The sequence below is a fragment of the Eptatretus burgeri genome, chromosome 10 (genome assembly GCF_056783735.1).
Source record: "Eptatretus burgeri isolate ZD-2024b chromosome 10, Ebu_testis_v1, whole genome shotgun sequence".
Lineage (NCBI taxonomy): Eukaryota > Metazoa > Chordata > Myxini > Myxiniformes > Myxinidae > Eptatretus > Eptatretus burgeri.
Window position 1 is genome coordinate 49,399,629 of NC_140970.1, and position 22,190 is coordinate 49,421,818.

Here is a 22,190-nt window from a genome sequence, read left to right on the forward strand (position 1 = left end):
GGAGTTGGATGGAGGGGTTGAAAACTTTGGGTTGAGATGGGGTAGGAAGGCTGCAGACCTGGGTTGGGGGGGGGGTGGTGGAGTTGATAACTTGAAGAAAGAGGCAGGGAGGACAGAGAGTTGGGGTGGGTGTGGGGGGGGGCTGAGAGTGGACAGAGGGCTATTAGAGGGGTTGTGGACTTGGGGTTAGGAGTGGGGGTTCCGACTTGGGGTTGGAATGGAGGTTTGCAGACTTAGGGTTGGGAGGAGGGATTGAGAACTTGAGGAAGAAAGGGGAATGGGAGGACAGAGAGTTTGAGTGAGGGGTGGCACAGAGAGGGGGAAGAGGGGGAAGGTGGGGGTGGAGGCTGTGGGAGAGGTTGTGACTTGTGCTGAGGGTTTGACGCTGAAGACTGGGGGTGGGGTGGTTGAGAGGGGGGCGTTGAAGACTTGTATTGAGGAGGGTATTTGAAGACAGGGTGGGGACAGGGTTGAAGACTTGGGATGGAGGGGGGTTTGAGGACTTGGATTTGTTGGGGGTTGAGGACTTGGAGTTGAGAGTGTGGGTTGCAGACTTGGGGTTGAGGGGGGGGATTTGAGGGCTTAATAATAAAGGGGGGGAGGATGTAGAGATTGGAATGGGAGGGGACAGAGAGGGGTCAGAGAGTTGGGAGAGGGGTTGTTGAGGCTTTGGGTGGGGATTTGTGGACTTGTGGTGGAGGGACTTTAGGTGAGGAGGGGGTTGTAAGACTTGTGGTTGTGTGTGTGGGGGAGGTTGAAGACGGGGTTGGGAGTGGGGGTTGCAGACTTGGGGTTTGAGGACTTGAAGACATTTTGCTTGATGCAGAATTCCCACTGGTCCCTGCTCGTTAATATTAATAGCAATAACAAAAACAATTTTCTAAAAACATTAATAAATAATTCTAATAAAGTCTTACTGTACAGCAAAATGCAGGAGAAGGAGGGTTGGTGTTTTTGGTAAGTCATGCTCCAGGACCCGTTTGTCCAGGTGCAGCCAGTTCTGGATTCCCCTGTAAACAAAGCACAGCAGCAGTCCTCAAGAGACCGGGCAACGAGCCAGCAACAACGTGATTCCACAATCTCGCAAAAAGATCACAGCAAGTTTGGACACTGAAGTCAACAATCTGGCAGAAAATTCCAAAACATAGTCTTGTGGCAACACAAACGAATAATAATGGCAAGGCCATATGCCACATCCTTTATTTAGAAGTAAAATCATCATTTCTGTTCATGATTACATGGATCAAGCTATGTTTAAGAGCAGACTTTATGTGGTTTATGAATATTTTTATGGATCTGGTCAAAGGGGTAAATTGGGGCATAGTTTCGAATAGTTATTTCATCGTGCATGTTAGCATAGGCGTGATGTAATTGCTGTAACTAAGAGACAGGGTCAAGTTAAAATGTTTAGTGAGCTCGACTTGTCTTTCGCACCCAAATGTCTGTTTCTCAGGTGCCATTCCCCTCCACCTCTTCTCCCTGCACTCTGTAATGTCCCGATATACAATCTACCTCTTTGTATTTTTTCACTTCACTCACAGGATGGACAAACTGTGCAGAAGCCCGCAGTGTGATCAGATAAGAGACTCCATCACACGCCAGGAGCAAGGCCGGCTCATGAGGGAGAAATCATCAATCTTCCCTCTCCCTGCCAATCAGCACAGGCAGGTCATTCATCCTCACGTGATGTCAGTCACCCAATCTACACATGCCGAGGTGGGGGAGGAGGGGGGGCGGCTCTGCCAAGCCTAAGCAGAACTAATAAAATCCGGGACACTACTCTGTCATCTCTCTCCCTCTCCTGCGTGCTGCCAGATTTGCAGTTTGTCATGTGAGGTGTATGTGCTGGGATTGAGTACACAAGACATCATGTGGCAAAGCTCTGCACGAGATGACCGGGAGCAATCGCGGGGAGCAGGACCATGACCACACGGTGTGTGGATCGGTGCCGCACCACACAAGTTCCTAGACTCTTCTCTCTGTGCATCTCATCACGCTGAGTCAAGGAAACAAGGGTAATAAGGCCTTTGTGAATGTGCTGAGTGTGCATTTTCAGAGATTCACTTTCCTGAGATGGGGCGCTTTTAACCTGCCGTCGAAAATCCAAGTCAAAGAGTCTTTTCAACATAATTTTCAGGATTTCGATGAAAGAGGAGCAATTTCATGATAAGGTTAACCATAATCGTGTTCCTGGAGGCAAATCAGACTCACAAAATTGGAGGAAATATGAGAAATATCTGTGGATGTGACCGAGAGGTGTTGAGTTCCTATCATTATCTGTTATAATACAAGCAAGTGGTAAACACACACACACACACACACACACACACACACACACACACACACACACACACACACACACACACACACACACACACACACTTCTCCTTTTAGCAACACATGCAAAAATCTTATATAATTTCTCTTGTTGCCCGAAAATCAAACAAACAAGACATAAATAACAGCTCTAACCCCCTCCCCCCAGCCCCATCATGATTAATAGTAACTATCACCATTTAAAAAAGTTTATTTTAAAACTTACCCTGTGCAATCACAAACCCCAGACATGACCTTCCATCTCTGATAAGAAGCACCCAAACCAGATACAGTGTCCCCATTCAGGAAGTCTGCCTTGAACATGTGGCTCTCACGTCATTGGACGAGCCGAGAGAATTGTCCAACTCTTTCGTTGTACAGAGACCCACCCCTTTCTCGGAGGTACTTTCAACTTCTTTTAGAAGTCCTGTGAGCCATTTCGGTAACAATCCTTATCTCACACACACGATATACATTAGCATGCCCCGATGGCCGCTGATGCTCGGGGTTTCTACCTATGTGTGCAAAACATTCTGGGGCACATCGTGACATTTCAAAAGTCCCGTATTATTATCAATGATCCAGAATATTTTAATATGAGAATGAAACTTCGCCTTTTCATGGTAGTTTTAAAAGTATTTATGAATTATTTGCCTCGCCCCTGTAATACTCCCTGACAATGGTTTTCAACTACATTCTCTACCTGTGATGATTAAACTCATCTTACAAGGGTTTTGTACATTTTTGGGGATACAGTAAATCCTTACGATAATTCATGGACCGGTGATTGTGGGTTTGTTTGTTACGCTACTCCTCCTACATTTCTGGGCCAATTACATCCAGAGTTGCTACAGAGGATCAGCACAACCCCAGTTAATGCATAGGAGTGTTTTTATCTTTACCATTGGTCTTGGAAGGGGGTTTGGGGGGGGGGGTTGGGGCGATGCAAATTCTCTATGTAAATGTGTATCATGTAGCATACCTCCAGGTGGGAGAGGGTATTACAAGTCTTCACCATTTACAGTACAGTATTCCTGTCCCCAAGCTTGGTGTTGGCTTGGTGGTTATGGTGGCTGGCTTGGGATTTTAGGGTCCTGAGTTTGAGCCTTATTGGCTGCTGAATTAACACCAGGTGGGGTTGATTCAGCTTGTCGTCCTCCTGAGGATGGCAAAATGAATACCAGTGTACTGGAAGAGGGGCACAGCATCAGTGGCAGAGTTGTGCTCCAAGAAATGGTCAGAGTGGTGACCTGTCCAAGATTGTGCCAAATAGCCAAGGAAAAACTGCTTTGGCAGTTCCAATGTTCTGTTCAAGAGTATGGTCCACAATTCCTGTCCGCACATTTTCCAGTGCAGTGAGGTGTTTTGAATTATAAGCAGTGGGTATGTTTATGCTTCATGCACATAACCCGGGTTATATATATTATTTCGTTTTCAGAGTTGTTGCCGATACACCATCCAAATAAATTTATGCATCAGAAGAACGTGTTGCATGCTTGGAACAAGATCGCCCGTCGAGCGGGTACTCTGCAAGTGAATAGTAATTTATGGTGTTTATCTGGAACTAATAGTCTTCTAGCTTTTGAGTGATTTTTATGGTGTTGGATGAAGTCTATTTTATTGTCGTTACTTATTTTGTAGGTCTTTGAGAGTCCAGTCTGTATGCCCAATTCTTCTAAAAGTGTTTGAATGTGGAATGTTTTGCACACAAATACAATATTATTCTTTGTTTTATCAATTGGAACAATAACATATTGTGTTTGAAGCCGCTTGAAATAATCACTTGTCTCAGGATTGTTCAAATATACCTTCAGATCATTGATTCAAACTTTTCTTTTTAAATCAACTCTCCCTTTTACATGTCTCTCGACATCTTCTATCTGCATCTGGATCTGCATCTGGATCCCAGAATTTTAAAAAGTGATTCTTCACCATATATGTGACCAAAAAAAGATATATAGCACGATATTTCAAGACGTTGTGGATGGATTATGAAAAAAATTGGTGGATGAGTTGGTTAGTTGGCAAGAACAAGCCTATTCGATATTGGTTCAGGTCCGGATCCAGATCCAGCCTATCAGTGGGATACAAAACATAAACTGTTCGACCTGGTGGAGGTATGCACCCTACCGAGTACCGTTCTAGTTTACATTTTGTTGTAGTGTGTCTGTAACTGGACATTTACGTTCATAATTATGTACTCTGCGTCTCAGAGTCTCGTGGCAAGGTGTTAAAACAGCGGTGATGATGTTTAAGCCATGATGTGGTATGTATGTATGTATCACTAATTCCTTAATTTAATCCATATGGGTAAGCGGTTCTCAATTCTTTAATCCAGAAAAGTTCTCTATGCTTCCGTAATTGTGTAATTGTTTTGTATTCCATCCCATCCTTTTCCGGCCGTTACCGCTTATCTTTGAAACTCCCTGAACATCAAGGCTCGTGTTTTTGTAGCATCCATAAATAAAATGATGAGTGGATAACCAGTCGTTTTATCTGGGTTTCTCATGCCGCTCCTGTGTGCATTCATTCTTATATTATACAGCTGCATTGTTTCACCAACCTCCAGGATTGCATCGCATATTTGCTACAACTAAATAAAATAAACAGTTGGATGTGTTTCATGTAATTAATTATTTGGTTTCTTTTCACTTGTAAGATCTTGCCGTTACTGTACAATTAATGATATCGTTTGTGACAAACATAGGACAAGTTTTGCAATTCCAAATCCCACATTTACACACTTTGAATTTGGATAATTGTTCCCCATTGGCGAACCCAGAATGGCCACCTCCTACAGTCAGGATATCTGAGTCAACGACAGCATTACCTTGTCGAGGAACACAAATCCTCTGAGGTTGGTTAGTCTCCAGGGAAGCTCATTCAGTTGGCGTCTACCCTACTTCACCTTAAATTATATTTAAAAGGATTGTTTTCAGAGTTTGAAATGTACACAAATCAAATAAATATGTAAGAAATAGATCAGCAGTAAGAAATAGTTTGGTGGATTTTCCACCAAAATATAATGACAAGTCAGTGTGGGACGCCTCACCAAAAGAATCGTCACTCGTCTCTCTCACACTCACTCTCTCTCACACAATCACACACACACACACACACACACACACACACACACACACACACACACACACACACACACACACACACGTCATTTTTTTCATATCTGTTCCTCACAATTCTACTTGTTTATTGTACAGTAATGGATATTCGTAAAATATATTGTTGCGGCAATGATTCTTAGGGGTTAATGAAACTGCTTAATATAGTTCAGTTATCTCCTTGTATTGATATTTGTTTAGAATAAGCCGAACGTAATTAATTGTGAGGTTAGATATGCATCGTTATAACATGCAGAAAGATGTTTGTTTTTCCTGCCCCACTGTATGTTGCCCGTGCCCGACCCCACATGAAACCTTTGGCTGTGTGTTTTTACGTTCTTTTCCTGTTTAAATTACCTTCCGAAATGAGTACACAAGAGCTTTGCAGGCAGGAATGGACTGAGCAGTCGGACATTCGGGCACTGACCGAGGGCCCAGGCCTCAAAGGGCCCATGCTCAAAAAAAAAAAAATTAATATTAAACAATTAACCTGCTTTACCAAACAACATTTACTGCTGTTCACTTAAAACTTTACAGAAAATGCTTATTAACCATAAATGTGCATTACAAAAAAACGGGGTTTGTCCCAGTGTGACCACTCCTTGGCTTTTTTCACAAGATCTTGGCTATTCGTTGTTCACCTTGGCATCTTGGTTTTCTCTAGGTTTTCTTGGCGTCTTGGTTTTCTATAGGTTTTCTTGGCGTCATGGTTTTCTATTATCATCACTTTTCCGAAACCTTGTGAATTCTTGGCTTTTTTCATTGGCTCACCTTGGCATTTATGAAAATAAGGAGTGGTCACACTGGTTTGTACCCTCTTTGTCTAAAACTATTATTAACAATCTTCACTCATATGTTTTGTTTATCTTGTAGAGAAATGTGCAGTGTGTGTCCAATAGACGAGGGTGTGAATTGACTTGGTTGATCTAAACATCTTGCTGTCTCCTCTATTTTGCATCATACGGCTAAAGCCGAGGTCGGCAACCTGCGGCCCGTGGGCCAAATGCGGCCCGCAAGCTCCTCCCGTGCGGCCCGCGGCGCCTTATCCGGATTTCCGTTAGGTGCGGCCCACGAAACATTTTTCTGAACCGACGGCAAATTTAACATATGTGAACATATGATTCTTCCACATATATCAGTCTCTGTACGTCACAATAAATTATTTTCGCTTCTAGTCCACTTAACTTGGTCTTAAATATTTTTTCGTTGTTGTTTCAGATGGCTGAAGGTCTTAAGGTTCAATTTACAATTACATTTATTATCATTGATTTTTGGTGTGTTTGTTATTTTTTCGGGTTGGGAGGGGGGTGCGGCCCGCGAGGTGGCCCGAACGTGGCCCAGTGGCCCGCCGCCTGGTTTAGGTTGCTGACGCCTGGGCTAAAGTGACAATTTGTTTTTCTCGGAAAAATCTTAATGAAATGAAATGTTTTTCTTAATGCGGTTATGAAATGACGAGGAGAAATAATAATTTTGTCCATGTGTGCATTTTATTAAACGCTGCTTCAGGCCATTTGCCATGATGTTTGCCATGTTATGTACTTATTGTACATACTTAACATTCCTTGACACTTTGAAATGTAATGTATGTTCTGAACGCTGCAACACAAGGTGCACACGTTTCTGGTTCATACGTTATACTGGATTTGTTTGTAATTCACCATCTCATTATTATTCTGCACAAGCAGACACAACCCGTTGCTTCACTGACAGGTATATTAGGGGGGGAGGGGTGGGGGAGAAAGGAGGGAAACTGAAGAGGGGTGGGGGAGCGACAAATGACATGGGAGTGAAGACGGGTTGGGGAATGAGGGGTTGGGGAGCGAGGAGGGGTGGGGGAAGGGAAGGCAGCATGAGGGGAGAGGAAAGAAGTGTGAGAAGGGGGGGGTGAAGGGAGGGAAAGAGAGAGACAGGTGGGAAAGAGCAAATAAGACCTGTCGCTTGGATAAGAAAAGACCAGAATGACCTTGCCATGATATTTAACCCATGGGGATCTTTGACTGGTTGAGGGTTAAACACGGTGATCACTGCCACACCTCAACACAGAGCGCCGTTTCCTGTGTGTTTTCTATATATTCAGTGACAGTGCGAATATTGTAGAGTGCTCGCCAAGTGGCTTCAGCACTCAAGCAAGCACTCCAACAAAACTTCATAAGGAATGACTGATTGGCTTGGCAAGCGATTACCAATGAATTGTATAAACAGCATGCACCTGGAGACTCCTGAAATGTCAAGTGATGTCCGAATTGTACAAATGAACACTTATTTTTTTAGCAGTTGGAACTACTGCTGAAGTCAATAAAGAAATTAAAATTTTGAAATTTGGCTTAGATTAAGAGATTCTAGAGGTTATGGCATGTGAGGAAATGAAATAAAGCCACAAACGCTGGCGTCTCCGGGCGTATATAAGCATTGCAATGTATCCAGCGATTCGAAGGTATGATGATGAGGCATTCAATGATATAAGTGAGGAAAGTGAAAAAAAAAATTACTGTTAAGAAACCATTGCAGTCTGTTCCAAGTCAAGGCATTGTTGAGCAGGCCAAAATAAATGGTGGCTTCAGACTCGAGCGAGCTGACATAGGGCTGACCAAGATGGTACGCCACCATCTTGGTAAGGCTTCTTTTGGTTTTTCATGATGAGCACCCCCTCAATTATCTTCAAAAGGGGTGTTGAGATTAATCCAAACACCCAGTTTTCATTCGTGCATTACGTTGGAGTTCTCTTAGTATGCATGCAAAGTTTGGGGCCACAAGGTTTCATGGTTTTGGAGTTATGGAGATGGACTGATGGACGGACACACACTGACATTTTTTATTATAGATATGTATTCACAAATGTTTGTTTTAGAAAAGTTTTATTTCGCACGAAGTGTCGTATTCAAAATTTTTATCTTGGGGGCCTAAAGACACCTCCCCCCCCCCCCGAGGGCCCAGAATACCATCAGTCTACCCCTGCTTGCAGCTCAAGACACCAGGATAATGTGCAGATCTGGAATGACAGCATTGTTCAAAGTGGAGATGATTGTCAGGAGCTGATTGTCATGAGAAAGGATATTGTGAAAGCCGGCAATTAGCTTCACCACGGGAGGCCACATCTGCATGGCAGAGGCTTATCAGCTGATCTTGCACTGTTCACAGTGAATGGTTGCACACACAGAGAGATGTTACGCCTGAGAGCACCAGAGAGAAAGAGCTTGGAGGAGTATGTGCAGGAGTGTGCAGAGCTGATATCAGAGAGAGAAGAGCTTTTAATGGCTGAGTGTGCGGAGTTGAGAATGGATTGTGGAGAGCTTCTTACCGCCTGATTGAGCAAGAGCAGTAATGCCAGGAATCAACGGCCGACATGCTGATCTATGCTTCAGAACTCCTGCATGGTTTTGACACCAATGGGTTTGAAAACAACCTCCCAATATTGTTGTGTATTCCCTTGCACTGTATTCATATAATGAATGAAAGAGCTGGCCATAAGATAAGAATCATTCAAGGAATTTGTCGTTGGTCATTTGGTTTGTCCGAGGGCGATAATTGAGTAGGGGTTAATGGGTGAATTGGTTATTGATTACATGACATTTTCATTGTGATTGCTTTTCATCAATTGCTTTTTTTCTGTGATTCCTTCTCCCATGCCATTTACTTTTTAATAAATATACCTCCTCTCAGGGTTGGATTCGGCTAGTTCTGGTTACCTTATTTGATGGTTTAGATTTGTTGTAGTGCTATCTGGAAAACTGGCTCAAACCAGCCTCCGGCTACGCTGGCAACCAACGAACGGTTGATCGTCCGGATTGGAAAGGTTGCGAGTGCCTGTCCGCGCTTCCTTGGGTTAATTCCGTGGTGCCCTACGAGTATTGTAACATAGCAAACAGGCCCAGAAACTTACTCATGGCTATGAACTTAGCTGTCGGTAGTGATTGTTTTGACACGACCCACAGGACTCAAACTGGGTAACCGGAGCACACCGCGGCTGTAACAATATTATAATTTTTAAGAATTGTGATAAAAGATGGTAATTTACAACATCCTGCATTCAACTTTTAAAATTGTAAACCTTTAAATAGTTCCTTTCTTTTAAAGTAACAACCTCAACATATAAGCAATTGACTGATTTCCCGGATCACCAGCTGGATGATCTCTCTCTCTCTCTCTCTCACACACACACACACACACACACACACACACACACACACACACACACACACACACACACACACACACACACACACACACACACACACACACACACACACACACACACACACGTCATTTTGTTCCATCTACTGAACACATTTCATTTGAAATTACTCTCGACAATGAGTGAGAGAGCTCGATTGTGTGAACGTTCAGTATGCTAAACATCAAATCAGGACAATGGAGGTTATATAGATGGGGGAGCAGCCCTATCATACTCTAGATCACATGTAAGACAAGCTAGTAGAAATCAGTGTACTTTTCCATGATTTAGAACAACATCGGTAGGCAATGTAAAAATTGACACCGCTTGCGAAATTATGAACCTGGGATCAAGGCATCATGAATGAGTTCCTCAGACTGGAACACCAAACAGGCTAACAGTTGATTATGAAGGTGATAAAAAAATCATGGATATATTACACTTTTAATGGTGTCTGAAAGTCTTACATTGAATCCACAAAGCGTAGACCGAAGTATTCCTTCTCCTTCAGACGCACATGAGAGGCCACCAAGTCCAGGAGATCACGAGCCATGAGCTTTGGCTGGTCAAGAGGAATAGAAAGTGAATAGAACAACCAGTTTAAAATCAATGGATTTATGGCTTTTAACTTCCCAAATTGTGAGATGCCTGTGGTGGGTGGGTGGGTGTGGTGAGGGGGTGGGAGGAGGGAACAAAGTGGGTTGAAGAGGAAGCCAAAACGGCTGGTGAATTGTAAACAATCCAGATCTGGATCGGTCTCACTCAAAATGTCTCATGAAATATCTGCAACTGAAAGTGGCTCGAGCTTACCTCATGTTGTTAGTAATGCAGACAAGTAGTGCAGCCACTGCTATATCCAAAATTCGGAGTCGCTGGCATCTAAGATCCCTGCAGCTTGCCAGTAAACTCACTGACCCCCATGGAGAAGCACACTTATGTGGACCATCTAATTGACCAATAACACCCTGATATCTAAAATTATCGAGTAAACACTTCCTCCTACTACTCAAAGGAGGCTATGAAAGCTTAAAAGAGCCTTGACAGGCCTACAAATATTTTGTGGCCGACTGGGTTCAATGGGAGGCAGACGTGGAGTGGGCCAGAGAAACAGAGGGTGCTGGTGATGTCCAAAGTAAGTACTACCTGGTACGTTTAGAACTCACATGCTTAGAATTCATGTTTGGAAAACGGCAGTGACGTCGTCGGGAACGGTTGGACTGGCAGTGATGGTTGGTTTTGTCGGTGTGGGAGGACCTCAGAGAGACTCCAAGTTAGAAGCGTAAAGGCCGTGCTTTGACTACTGTACTTGTTAAAGCTGTGAATAAACCGTTGGCATTTACAAGCAGTAGGTCTTGTGTGATTCCTGCATGTAACGGTATTAACCAATACCAATCAGCAATGTAATCAGCAATGTAATCAGCAATGTAATCAGCAATGTAATCAGCAATGTAATCAGTAATGTAATGAGCAATGTAATCAGGAATGTAATGAGCAATGTAATGAGCAATGTAATCAGCAATGACAGGAGAAAATTATAAAGACGGGTGGTGGACAAGCATTAAATATGTTGGAAAAAAATTATGATTGTTATTTTCACTGTGATATATATATATATATATATATATATATATATATATATATATATATATATATATATATATATATATATATATATATATATATATATATATACATATACATATATACATATATATCACAGTGAAAATAACAATCATAATTTTTTTCCAACATATTTAATGTATATATATATATATATATATATATATATATATATATATATATATATATATATATATATATATATATATATATATATATATATATATATATATATATATATATATATATATACATACATATATATATATATATATATATATATATATATATATATATATATATATATATATATATATATATATATATTGTGGTTGCCGGGCAGGTTGCCCGGCAACCACAAACACCAATTGGTGCGGCCAATCCGGGCAGGGTTACACTACTTCGCGTGATACCTTCCCTGTGTACTACCAGTCAATTAGGGTCATGTGCCCTCAGCACCCACTCGGATTACTGCCGAGCATTACAGTGAGTGTGGGCTGGTTAACAAAGCAAATAAAATAAAAACCAACCATCTTGCCAAAAGGTGACCACATGTGACTTCTTTGAGGTCACACTGAGGTGAACAGAGCTGCTATCCACCAGGAGCGAATCCTTGAGGAATATCTGCCTACGAGAGATTCCGATGAGAATCATTCTACAGAGTAACCATGAAAAAAATCCGTTTTTTCATCATGGCGTCATCAAATGACGTCATAGCGTCAAACTTTTGACAGATCTGGAAAGCACTTATCAAGCGCTTTCATATGAGGTATTACTCGATATGGTATCTAAGATTTTAAAATTTGACCTTGGGGTCAAAAACTTTCGACCTCCAGCGCTAACCATGAAGGTCAAGGCCGATCGCCACCAAAAATTAATCAGCTGAGCGCCAGACCATGAACTATATTCCCATGAAGTTTGAAGATGATCCGATCAAAATTACTCAAAAAATAAGGGTTTCGTCGACTCCCCTGATTTGCGACAAAGTGACCTTGACCTTTGACCTTGAAAATTTTATACGCTGAAAGGGACCTCTGTAGGACTCTGATATGCGAAGTTACAAAAATTTCCAATGATAACTGTGTTCTGCAGAGTGATCGATACATGATTACAGACAAACAAAAAAAATAAAATAAAATAAAATAAAAAATAATAAAATAAAAAAAAAACATACAAGCTGACGAACATATCTTGCAAAAACTTCGTTTTGGCAAGATAATTATTGGGGTAGAACTTCGCGTCGAACTATACTTGTGCACTGTGTTGGACCAATAAAGGAAAAGACAACCGAGACAGATTGGCAATCACAACAAACAATTATTTATTTCAAACACACAAGCAAGTAATCATTTAAAAGCATTTATAAGCAAGAAAGCAAAAAGGCACATAAGAGCAGATTTAACCATAACAGGTATTCTTATTCAATCTTACACAAAAGACTTGGCTATCATTCACTCTGGGGCAAAGAATAAAAAAAAAGGGACTTGAAAATAAAATAAAAGTAATGCATGGAGAAAATGAAAGTAGTGTTTCCTTCTCTCCCTCACGTCACACAAATATACAGGAGAATGCGGAGGAAAATGGATGAGGAAGATGGGCAGTGGCGATGTGGCACAATGGGACACACAGCCGAGTCCTCGAGGTGCCCAGACCCAGTAGGCGAGTCCTCTTCGGTGTCCCAGATATGCGAGCTAGACATTTGACTCACCCTCCTCTGCCTCAGATTCTTCCTCCTCAGGCATCCGTCAATGAGGTGCTGCCATTCACCCTCCTCGTCCTTCGTGGCTGATAGGATCGAGAGGGCAGGATGACGTTCATGGAAGAAATGTTCTTTTCTACACAAGTTTGACATCAACTGCTCATGAAACCTTCCTTTCTTCACCCTCATACACTTTTATTCCTTTCCTCACGAGCCTTCTCCATCTTTGAGTCTTCTGCTCATGTGAGCTGTCCCTGTCTGCTTCTCTCAGCCTTCTTCGCTGCTTTCTGCCTTTTCTTCTTCCCTCCACCCATGTCTCAGAGACAGAGACTGAGACTGTCTCAGTCTCAGTCTCAGTCTCTGTCTCTGTCTCTGTCTCAGTCTCTGTCTCTGTCTCTGTCTCTGTCTCTGTCTCTGTCTCTGTCTCTGTCATGCAATTCTGAGGGAATAGATCCTTAAACATTCAGAATCGCTACTACAAGAGACTTTTACCGGTGGTTATGTTTTAATAACTTCTTCGGCACGGAAGAACTTGCGGAATGCAGCACCAGGTGGAGTCTGCTTCCTTATTTCACCAAGGGCCTTGAAATCTTGTCGCTCTATTGTGGGTCACGATGAGCGTACGATCGAGATAACTCTGCACGGCAACCCATTGACAACTGTCCTGTGCTGTTATAGCCCTCAATATAATGAATACCCAGAAGAAGATGTAGTTAAATTCTACCAAGAACTCTCAACCATAGTCTATGTAATTTCAGCTGACAATCTACTAATATTAAGGCCCAGTCACACCTTGACGTTTTAGCCAGCTTATGCCGATTTTTGAAAAATTTGTCTAAAATGCTGGCACATGTCGAATACGTTATGGGTAAGTTTTGGAAACATTGAGAGCACGCTGAAAAACACTGCCATACGTCGTAGTACGCTGGCTTTCATCGTTGTACTTTGCAGTTGTCCTCAAATTTTAGCATGCTTGAAATTTTACGACTTATGCCAGCGTATGACTCACAAGTTCTGCTACACTGGCCATAAGTTGTAGGCACGCTATGGGATCGTTGACACACGTCAATTGTAAGTTAATCATAAGTCGAAACACGTCGAGGTAATGTTTAGCGTACCCGAAACTTATTTCTAACCTATGAGTAGAGTAACGTGTTGTAGGCATGTTACGCGATCGTTGACACACGTCGACATAGGTTACTTGTAAGGTATTCATAAGTCGAAACACGTCAATGTAATGGTTAGGCCTAGGTCACATTTGCTCTACGGCGAGGATACGGCAGCCGTACGCCCTGAATTGACAGAAACATGCGGCGGCCGCAGAGAAACTGAGGTGGCCTCAGGGAGGCCCTACGCCGTTTGGCTATATTTTACAGGCCGTAGGGGCGCCATGAAATTATAGCACGGAGTTATAACTTTTTTTCATTTCTACGTTCGCCGTAGCAATTCGACAAGCCAAGCTATGACGTAGATGTGTTCCACGTCGACCTACGTAGGGCGTACGGTGGGCTTGCATTATTCGTGCGGCTGCCGTAAGCTCTTCTCAATGAAAAATGAATTTTCCCAACCCCCCCCCCCCAAAAAAATTACGGCGGCCGCACTATTTCCACGGTCGCCGTACGGTGGCCTTGCGGTCTGTGTGACTACCTGCGGGCAACGCAGGGTCGACGCACGGTTCCCCTACGCCCGCCGTGCGTCCTACGTACGGCCTCCATGGCAGTCTGCGTCGACCGTGCGTCCACCATGCGCTACTGCTAGAGATTGGAGTAAAGGTGTTTGCCTATACAGTGGTGCCCCCAGAATCCCAATTTAATTCGTTCCAGGAGGCTGTTTTGCAAAACATTGATTGGACAAAACAAAACAAACAAACATGGATTGCAAAAAGTTCGGATTCAAAAAATATTTTCCCAATAAGAAATAATGGAGTGAATTAATCCGTTTGTGGACCCAAAGAAAATCCACTTTCAAGACACTTTAAACTGAAATTCCCCATGTTTAAGGTAAAACAAGATGAGTAAATGACCTTCGGTGGCAGTGTATTGTATGTAAACTGGTACAATCACCACATCCAAAGGTCCACACAGGCTCGTGCTCCGGCCTGGGTTCCGATCGCTCGCGCACTTTGCGAGAGCGCTGCCCCCAGGGCAGCTCATCAAACATCATGCCCGCAGAACCACAATCACTTTCATGAAACGCATCGGGCTGACGTAATCATGGATATTCCAAATTACAACCGGTTTTGCTGTGAAATTCAATCCTTGCCCGACAGTCCGTCACACCACGTGATCAGATTGCTTTTTTTGTTATTAATTAAAACACAAGATTATGAAAACAAACAAACATCACAAATGAAGGTGAAAACACGAGGTAAGGCCTAAGTCACATTTGGCTCGGTGGCCGGAGGGTCTACAAAATGAACGGGCACGAGCAATTATAAGGCGGTCGCTCTATTTCCACGGTCACACAATGTAGCAGTCACATATGTTTTTATTTTTCGGGGAGCCGCACGGCGTATTTATAAATTGTGGAGACCGAAAACGTGGGGGTGCCGTACGGTCTTTGATTTGATGTCGCACGGTGACCTTAGGGCATTCCTGCGGCAGCCATAGAATTTAAGGCAGACGCAAGGTGCCCGCAAGGCGACCGCAGGGGGGCCCTAAGGCGAACGTGCGGCCAGACGGACGGTAACGAATGGGTTTATTTTTATTTTTTTCACCAGTTATTTTGTTTCGGCTTGTCGAATTTCTACGGCGAACGTAGAAATGAAAAAAGTTATAACTCAGCGTTATAATTCCACGGCGACCTTACGACCTGTAAAATATAGCCATACGGCATAGGGCCACCCTGAGGCCACCTCAGTTTCTCTGTGGCCGCCGCACGTTTCTGTCAATTCAGAGGGCGTATGGCCGCCGTATCCTCGCCGTAGAGCAAATGTGACTGAAGCCTAAAGTAGCGATCGACACACAAGAGATGCTTTCACGAGGACTTCCACCGACGAACTGAATGAACAAAGCGCGAAGATGCGGGTCGAAAAGGTGGGGGAGACACGTGTTCAAACATGAACGCCACGTTGTGTTCGGTTTTTTAAAATGTATTAGGTTTTTACGGAAAAATTTTCTCGAAAAATTTGTTCGGATTCCAATTTGTTCAAACAATGGGGCGTTCGGATTCTGGGGGCACCACGGTATATTATAGTTATAGTATAATCAGTTATATATACTGGTATATTTTTATTTCAGTAAAAAAAAGAACTGCTATATATACCCACTTGTTACCGTCCGTCTGGCGTCCGTCTCGCCTTGCGGGCACCTTGTGTCTGCCTTGAAAATTCTATGGCCGCCGCAGAGACGCCCTAAGGTTACCGTGCGACATCAAATCAAAGACTGTACGGCACCCCCACGTTTTCGGTCTCCACAATTTCTAAATACGCCGTGCGGCTACCTGAAAAATAAAAACATATGTGACTGCTACATTGTGTAACCGTGGAAATACTTCGGCCGCCATATAATTGCTAGTGGCCGCAGATTTTGGAGACCCCACGGCCGCCGTGGCAAATGTGACCGAGGCCTTAGCGTCAGTGTTCCAGACTCCCTGTTTTTTTTATTTATTATTTTCTTTTTTTTTTTTCTTCGGTATGACGGTGATGTTGACACTTCGATTTCTAGTGCAGTTATCATTTAAATCGTTGAGCGGAAGCCTATTAATTATATTATATTATAACCGCACGAGAAATCGAAGTGTCAACATCACTGTCATACCGAAGAAAAAAATAAATAAATAAAAAAACCAGGGAGTCTGGAACACTGACGCTAACCATTTCCTCGACGTGCTTAGACTTATGAGTAACTTACAAGTCACTTTTGTCGACGTGTGCCAATGATCGCATATCGTGCGTACAACTTATTCCCATCGCATGAGGAACGTGTGAGGCATACGGCAAGTACGTCGTAAAATTTTTAACACGTTTAAAAGTACAAGACGTACTCCACTTACTACGACGTACGATAGCGTACTTTAGCGTTCTATTCACGTATACCAAACTTACCCATACCGTATTCGATGTGCGCCAGCGTTTTAGACACATTTTTCAGAGGTCTGCATACGCTAGCAAGATCGCCAAGGTGTGACTGCGATGTTGACACTTCCATTTCTCCGGCGGTTGATTTGAATCATTGTGCGGCAGCCTTTTAATAGGCTATGCCACGTGATCGTCGGCGATACGTGCAGCGCGCTATGCATAAGTTAGACTATCGTTGGGCATAGGTTGTGAACGTTGACAACAGGCTAAGCATTCGTTGGTATAAGTTATCTATAAGACAACAAAACGTTCTGTGTCCATTATTAATATGTTATGCATACGACCAACCCGTTATGAATACGTCCGAATCTTTTAAAAAAAACATCAAAACTTCAGCGTAAGCCAGCGTTTTACATACATTTTGATCCGTTGCCATTGCTGGCTAAAACGTCAAGGTGTGACTGGGCCTTTAGGTGGGGATCTCAATGCCCAACTATGGTCTACAGATGCTCTATTCACATGTGCAGATGAATCCAATAGAAATGGGAAGCACATGAAAGACTTTGTGGAGCAGCACAGCCTCGTTGCCACCAATACAAGGTTTCAGAACCCCAAGAAGAGGCTTTGGAGCGATCGCCATCCAAATGGTCAGCTTGTTCAGCTAGATTACATTCTGGGAAGAAAGAAATGGATTAATTCCATTAAGAATTCCAGAGCTCCTGCTCCTTTGAAGGTATTCAATCAGACCATTACATCGTCTCATGTAGATGCCAGATCAGCTACCGCAAAAGTAAGTCACCAGCTGAAGATACTATGAAGAGCAGAGACCTGAAAAGTGTTGTGAGAGATTTCAACTTCTGTGAGCAACAAGGAGATTGCCCTTGAAATGCTCCCCAAGAAAAAGAAAGTGTTGTTGCAATAGCCACCAGCAACAGAGTCAACACAGCCAGAGAAACCTTGAAGAAAGCTTCAAAGAAGCACAATGTTAGACCCACCAGAAATACAGTTCATAATAGATCCTGTATCCTGCGTGATGAACTAGAAGGTTACAACAACACCTCAGCAGTGTATGGCACCTTGATCACTGCCAACAAGGAGATTGCTCTTGAAATGCTCCCCAAGAAAAGAAAGTTGTTGCAATAGCCACCAGCAACAGAGTCAACACAGCCAGAGAAACCTTGAAGAAAGCTTCAAAGAAGCACAATGTTAGACCCACCAGAAATACTTGCAGAAGCTTAAAATCTGCTAAAGCTGCTTTTGATCAAGCTTACACCAAGTTCCTCGATGCCCATGTGACGTTCAAGACTGACGAGCTTGACAGTTTACACCAAGAAAATAAGCATGCAGCAGCTTGGCAGGTCCTGAGAAAGATCACCAATAAGAAGGCTTCTCCAGCTATCCGTATCAAAGGTAACACCATAGAGGAACGTCTCGACTGCAGGTTTAAACATTTTAGCAATCTTCTCGGTAAACCTGAGCAGAACACCAGTACTGACGATCCATTCTTCAATCACAAAGTTGTTGACATTCTTCCCATCAAGACCAGTCCTTTCTCTATGGATGAACTCCAGAAATGCCAGACAAAGCTGAAACGATCCAAGACTCCTAGCCCCGACAACATTCCAGCTGTTGTCTGGAAGAGCCAACTTTTGCAACAAAACCTATAGAGGCAAAAACCTGCGACCTTCTCCAAATTTGCCATCATTCCTCTGCCTGAAAAAGGCAACCTCTCTCTTCCATCTAATTACAGAGGTATAACAATGTCACCTCGAGCCTCAAAAATCTACAATTCTATGCTGCTTTATATGATTACCCCTCATCTCGATCCTATTCTCCGACGCAACCAGAATGGTTTCAAGAAAGGCAGATCTGCAACGCCTCAGATTCTTGCCTTAAGGAGGATCATAAAAGAACTAAAGATCTCTAAGCAGAAAGCAAGCTTAGTATTTGTGGATTTCTCCAAGGTCTTTGACAGCGTCAACAGGAAAGTCATGCTTCAAATTCTTTTGAACTATGGCATCCTCGAAGAAACAGTGCAGGCAATTGCCATAATGTACAACAACCCCTGTAGCTATGATCAAAGTATGGATGGCCCAACAAAGGAGTTTCTCACAACTGCAGGCATCCTCTAAGGGGACACCCTTGCTCATTATCGTTTTGTTATAGTTGTGGATTACCTTCTCAGGCAGTCAGTAGAGACCATGAAAGAGAAAGGAATTGACGTCAAGCCAAAAATATCAAATCGCAAGAGAGATAAGCATCTCACAGACCTTGACTATGCAGATGACATCACCTTAACAGCGACACTTTTGAAGGATGGTCAAGACCTTCTAATTTCTGGTGAGGATGCTTCAGCTAAGGTAGGTCTGTTTCTAAATGCCAAGAAAAGAGAATACATGACAGTAAATGAGGATGCTGATCATCTTCCAATCTTCTCCAAGGATGGCTCACAACTAAATGAAGTCAAAGACTTTAAGTACTTAGGGTCTTATGTAGCTGACTCCAAGAAGGACTTCATATCATGCAAAGGTCAAGCCTGGAGTGCATGTAACAGGCTGCAGCACATCTGGCAGTCTAACATTTCAAGATCCACCAAACTTGCATTCTTTAGAGCTTGCGTAGAGAACATACTCATATATGGATCAGAGACATGGACCATGAAGAAGGCCCTGCAGGACCGGCTCGATGGCACATATACTCTGCTTCCTATGAAAGCTCAGAACATCAGTTGGCGGGAACACAGAACAAAAGCAGAGATCTATGGAGACATAGCACCCATTTCTACCGTTGTAGCTCGTCGCAGAACATGTTTTGCTGGTCACTATTTCCGTGCCAAAGACCAAATTACATCTGACGTGATCCGCTTGAGATTGCCTTGCCCAACCAGAGGAAGAAGACCACTGAACTACATCGACTGCGTACAAGGGATATCCAGCATGACATAGCGGACATGCAGACACTGATGATTGACAAAGATTCATGGCGCGGCATTGTGAACTCAATCTCGAATGCATCCGCTAAGTAGTAGTAGTAGTGGTCTGAGGGAATGCTCGGTACAACCTTTGCCCCTCTATTCATGCACCCAGTGACTGCAACAGGAGCCCCCACCCCCTCCCTTGCACACGAGCATTCACCCGTACAGTACTGCATTGTACTACGCCTGAAAGAAGCACCACACCTCGTGCCACAAACATAATGTGAGAATTGAGCGAAAATGGAGAGGGATTTCACCAGACCGAGGGATGACCGAACAGCCGCGGGGTCAAAAGTAAGACCGATAGGGTGAAGGAAGGAGTGTCAAAATGATGTTTTGTGGAGGGGATTATTGGTGGACTGTTAAAATGGTCTGATGTAGAAAAGGAGTGATTGATGAAAGGATGTTTGGTGAAGGGGAGGTAATTGGTGGATTGAGAAAGACAAAGAAGGGAAATGGACTGATGGTGTGAAGGAGGAATGACTGAAAGTAAGACGCGTTGAACAGAACGATGGTGTGAAGGAAGATTAATTGAAAGTAACAGAGGGGAAGGAGGCAGATATTACACTGGGAAATGCAGCCTAACCAATGCATGCCCCCCAAACAATCTTTGACAAGGGACAAAGGATTATCAACACAAAGATGAAAGAAATAACTGATCTTTGGGTCACCTATGTGTCCATGTATGCTCTCGTCCTGGGGTGAGTTTCCCAAAACCATAACAATGTCAATCGTCCCTCCTGGCTGTAATGGTGAGCATCGGCCGCGGATTATGTCTCACATGGTAAAACTGCATAATCTGCAAAGAACAACCGTTCGTCTGCTACCACTAAAGCAAACCATTCAACCAGATGGCATGTGATGTGATTGGCAGGTAAATCAAAAACATGTGGAGTGTGACGAGCACTCCCCCGATCTCCAATGGACACAAAGTAATGGACGCATGCCATATATATATATATATATATATATATATATATATATATATATATATATATATATATATATATATATATATATATATATATATATATATATATATCAGGTGCTCTGACATCCCCATTTCTCTCAGCATAATCCACAGCAATTCATGATCAGCACAATGGAAAGGTTTTTCTGAAATCTATAAAACAGAAATACACCTTCCTTTGATATTCCCTTAGTTTTGTTATAATCCACCTGAGGCTTGCGAATAGATACTGCGATATGTAATTAACAATGGGGGTGTATGCTTGCAGTTTCTGAGTTGTTTTAACTTGCCGGTGTTTATTAATGGCAGTGTCGCGAAGAGTTTCACATATGTGACACAACAGTTTTGCAACTCTCCAAGCAGAGATCCTTCCTCCTTGGTAACATGTCTCATATCTCTGCCTGATTCCAATTCACATTCATTATATTATTCATGATGTCACACCTCAAACCCAGAACAACAAAAATTTCAGTGTTAAATATGTAATGCGGCTACCTCCTGAGGCCTCAACTCATCATCAACGAAATCAAAACAAATCCTATTTCATTTAAATCCATTTTGATCGAGGATGAAACGTTTGTTCTTCGTGTGTGGTGTCTCGATGTGAAATCACCCAGTTTAAAGAATGTCGGAAGTTGTTTTCATGACAAAGGTACCAGAAAGGAAACTAAAAGGAAGTAATTTTGTCTGGTAATTGAAATTTTAATTGTTTAGACTCTATTGCAGTTATCTAATACGCCACACTCTATAGAGCACACTATATACATAGCCGTGTGGACAGGCCTCCAGTGGGAACACGTGGTTTAGTTGGAGTTGAAAAATGCTGCCAAAGAAGCATTCAAAACAGCTTTCCATCGATTTCCTTTCAAAACCGTGACAAATCAACTGAGTTCGGTGAAAGAGACCCGAAATCAGAGGAAGAAGAATGACTTTTTGATAATCCTGACTTGCCCGCGCCGCCCGATATCAAAAACGTGCCTGAAATGTCAAGTGTATGTGTCAACGATAGTGATACCAGTCTCGTCGAGTGAGGTTGATGATGACACTCCTAATCCATCCATCCATTGGGACCATACTCTGTGCAGAGCGTTGGTGCTGCCGAAGCAGTCTCCTTGGCTGTTGGGCACAATGCTGGATGGGTTGCTACTCCGACGCAGACACGCCTAATGTGAATGCATTTAGGCATTTATAATTTACTGAGATAATTTAGTGTTCAATATAAGAAAAATTAAAAGATTCATTTAATTGGAAACCATAAAAAATTTTAATCAACATGAATAACACATTTAATTATAAATGCACA

The 22,190-nt window shown here is 42.8% G+C and overlaps 1 protein-coding gene across 6 annotated transcripts in view; it reads right to left on the minus strand.

Moving 5' to 3' along the window:
* LOC147018519 (FERM domain-containing protein 4A-like) overlaps positions 1–22,190 on the minus strand; it is a 370,473-nt gene that overhangs the window by 270,955 nt on the left and 77,328 nt on the right. For 4 of the 6 annotated variants that reach the window (XM_085898238.1, XM_085898235.1, XM_085898236.1 and 1 more), the window contains exons 3-4: positions 10,074–10,168; positions 918–1,010 (exon numbers count right to left, since the gene is read on the minus strand). In XM_085898238.1, coding sequence (XP_085754364.1) covers positions 918–1,010; positions 10,074–10,168 — 188 coding nt within the window. Of the gene's footprint in view, positions 1–917; positions 1,011–10,073; positions 10,169–10,769; positions 10,800–22,190 lie in introns of those variants that run through there. The other 2 variants (XM_085898239.1, XM_085898240.1) reach the window with 2 other exon arrangements.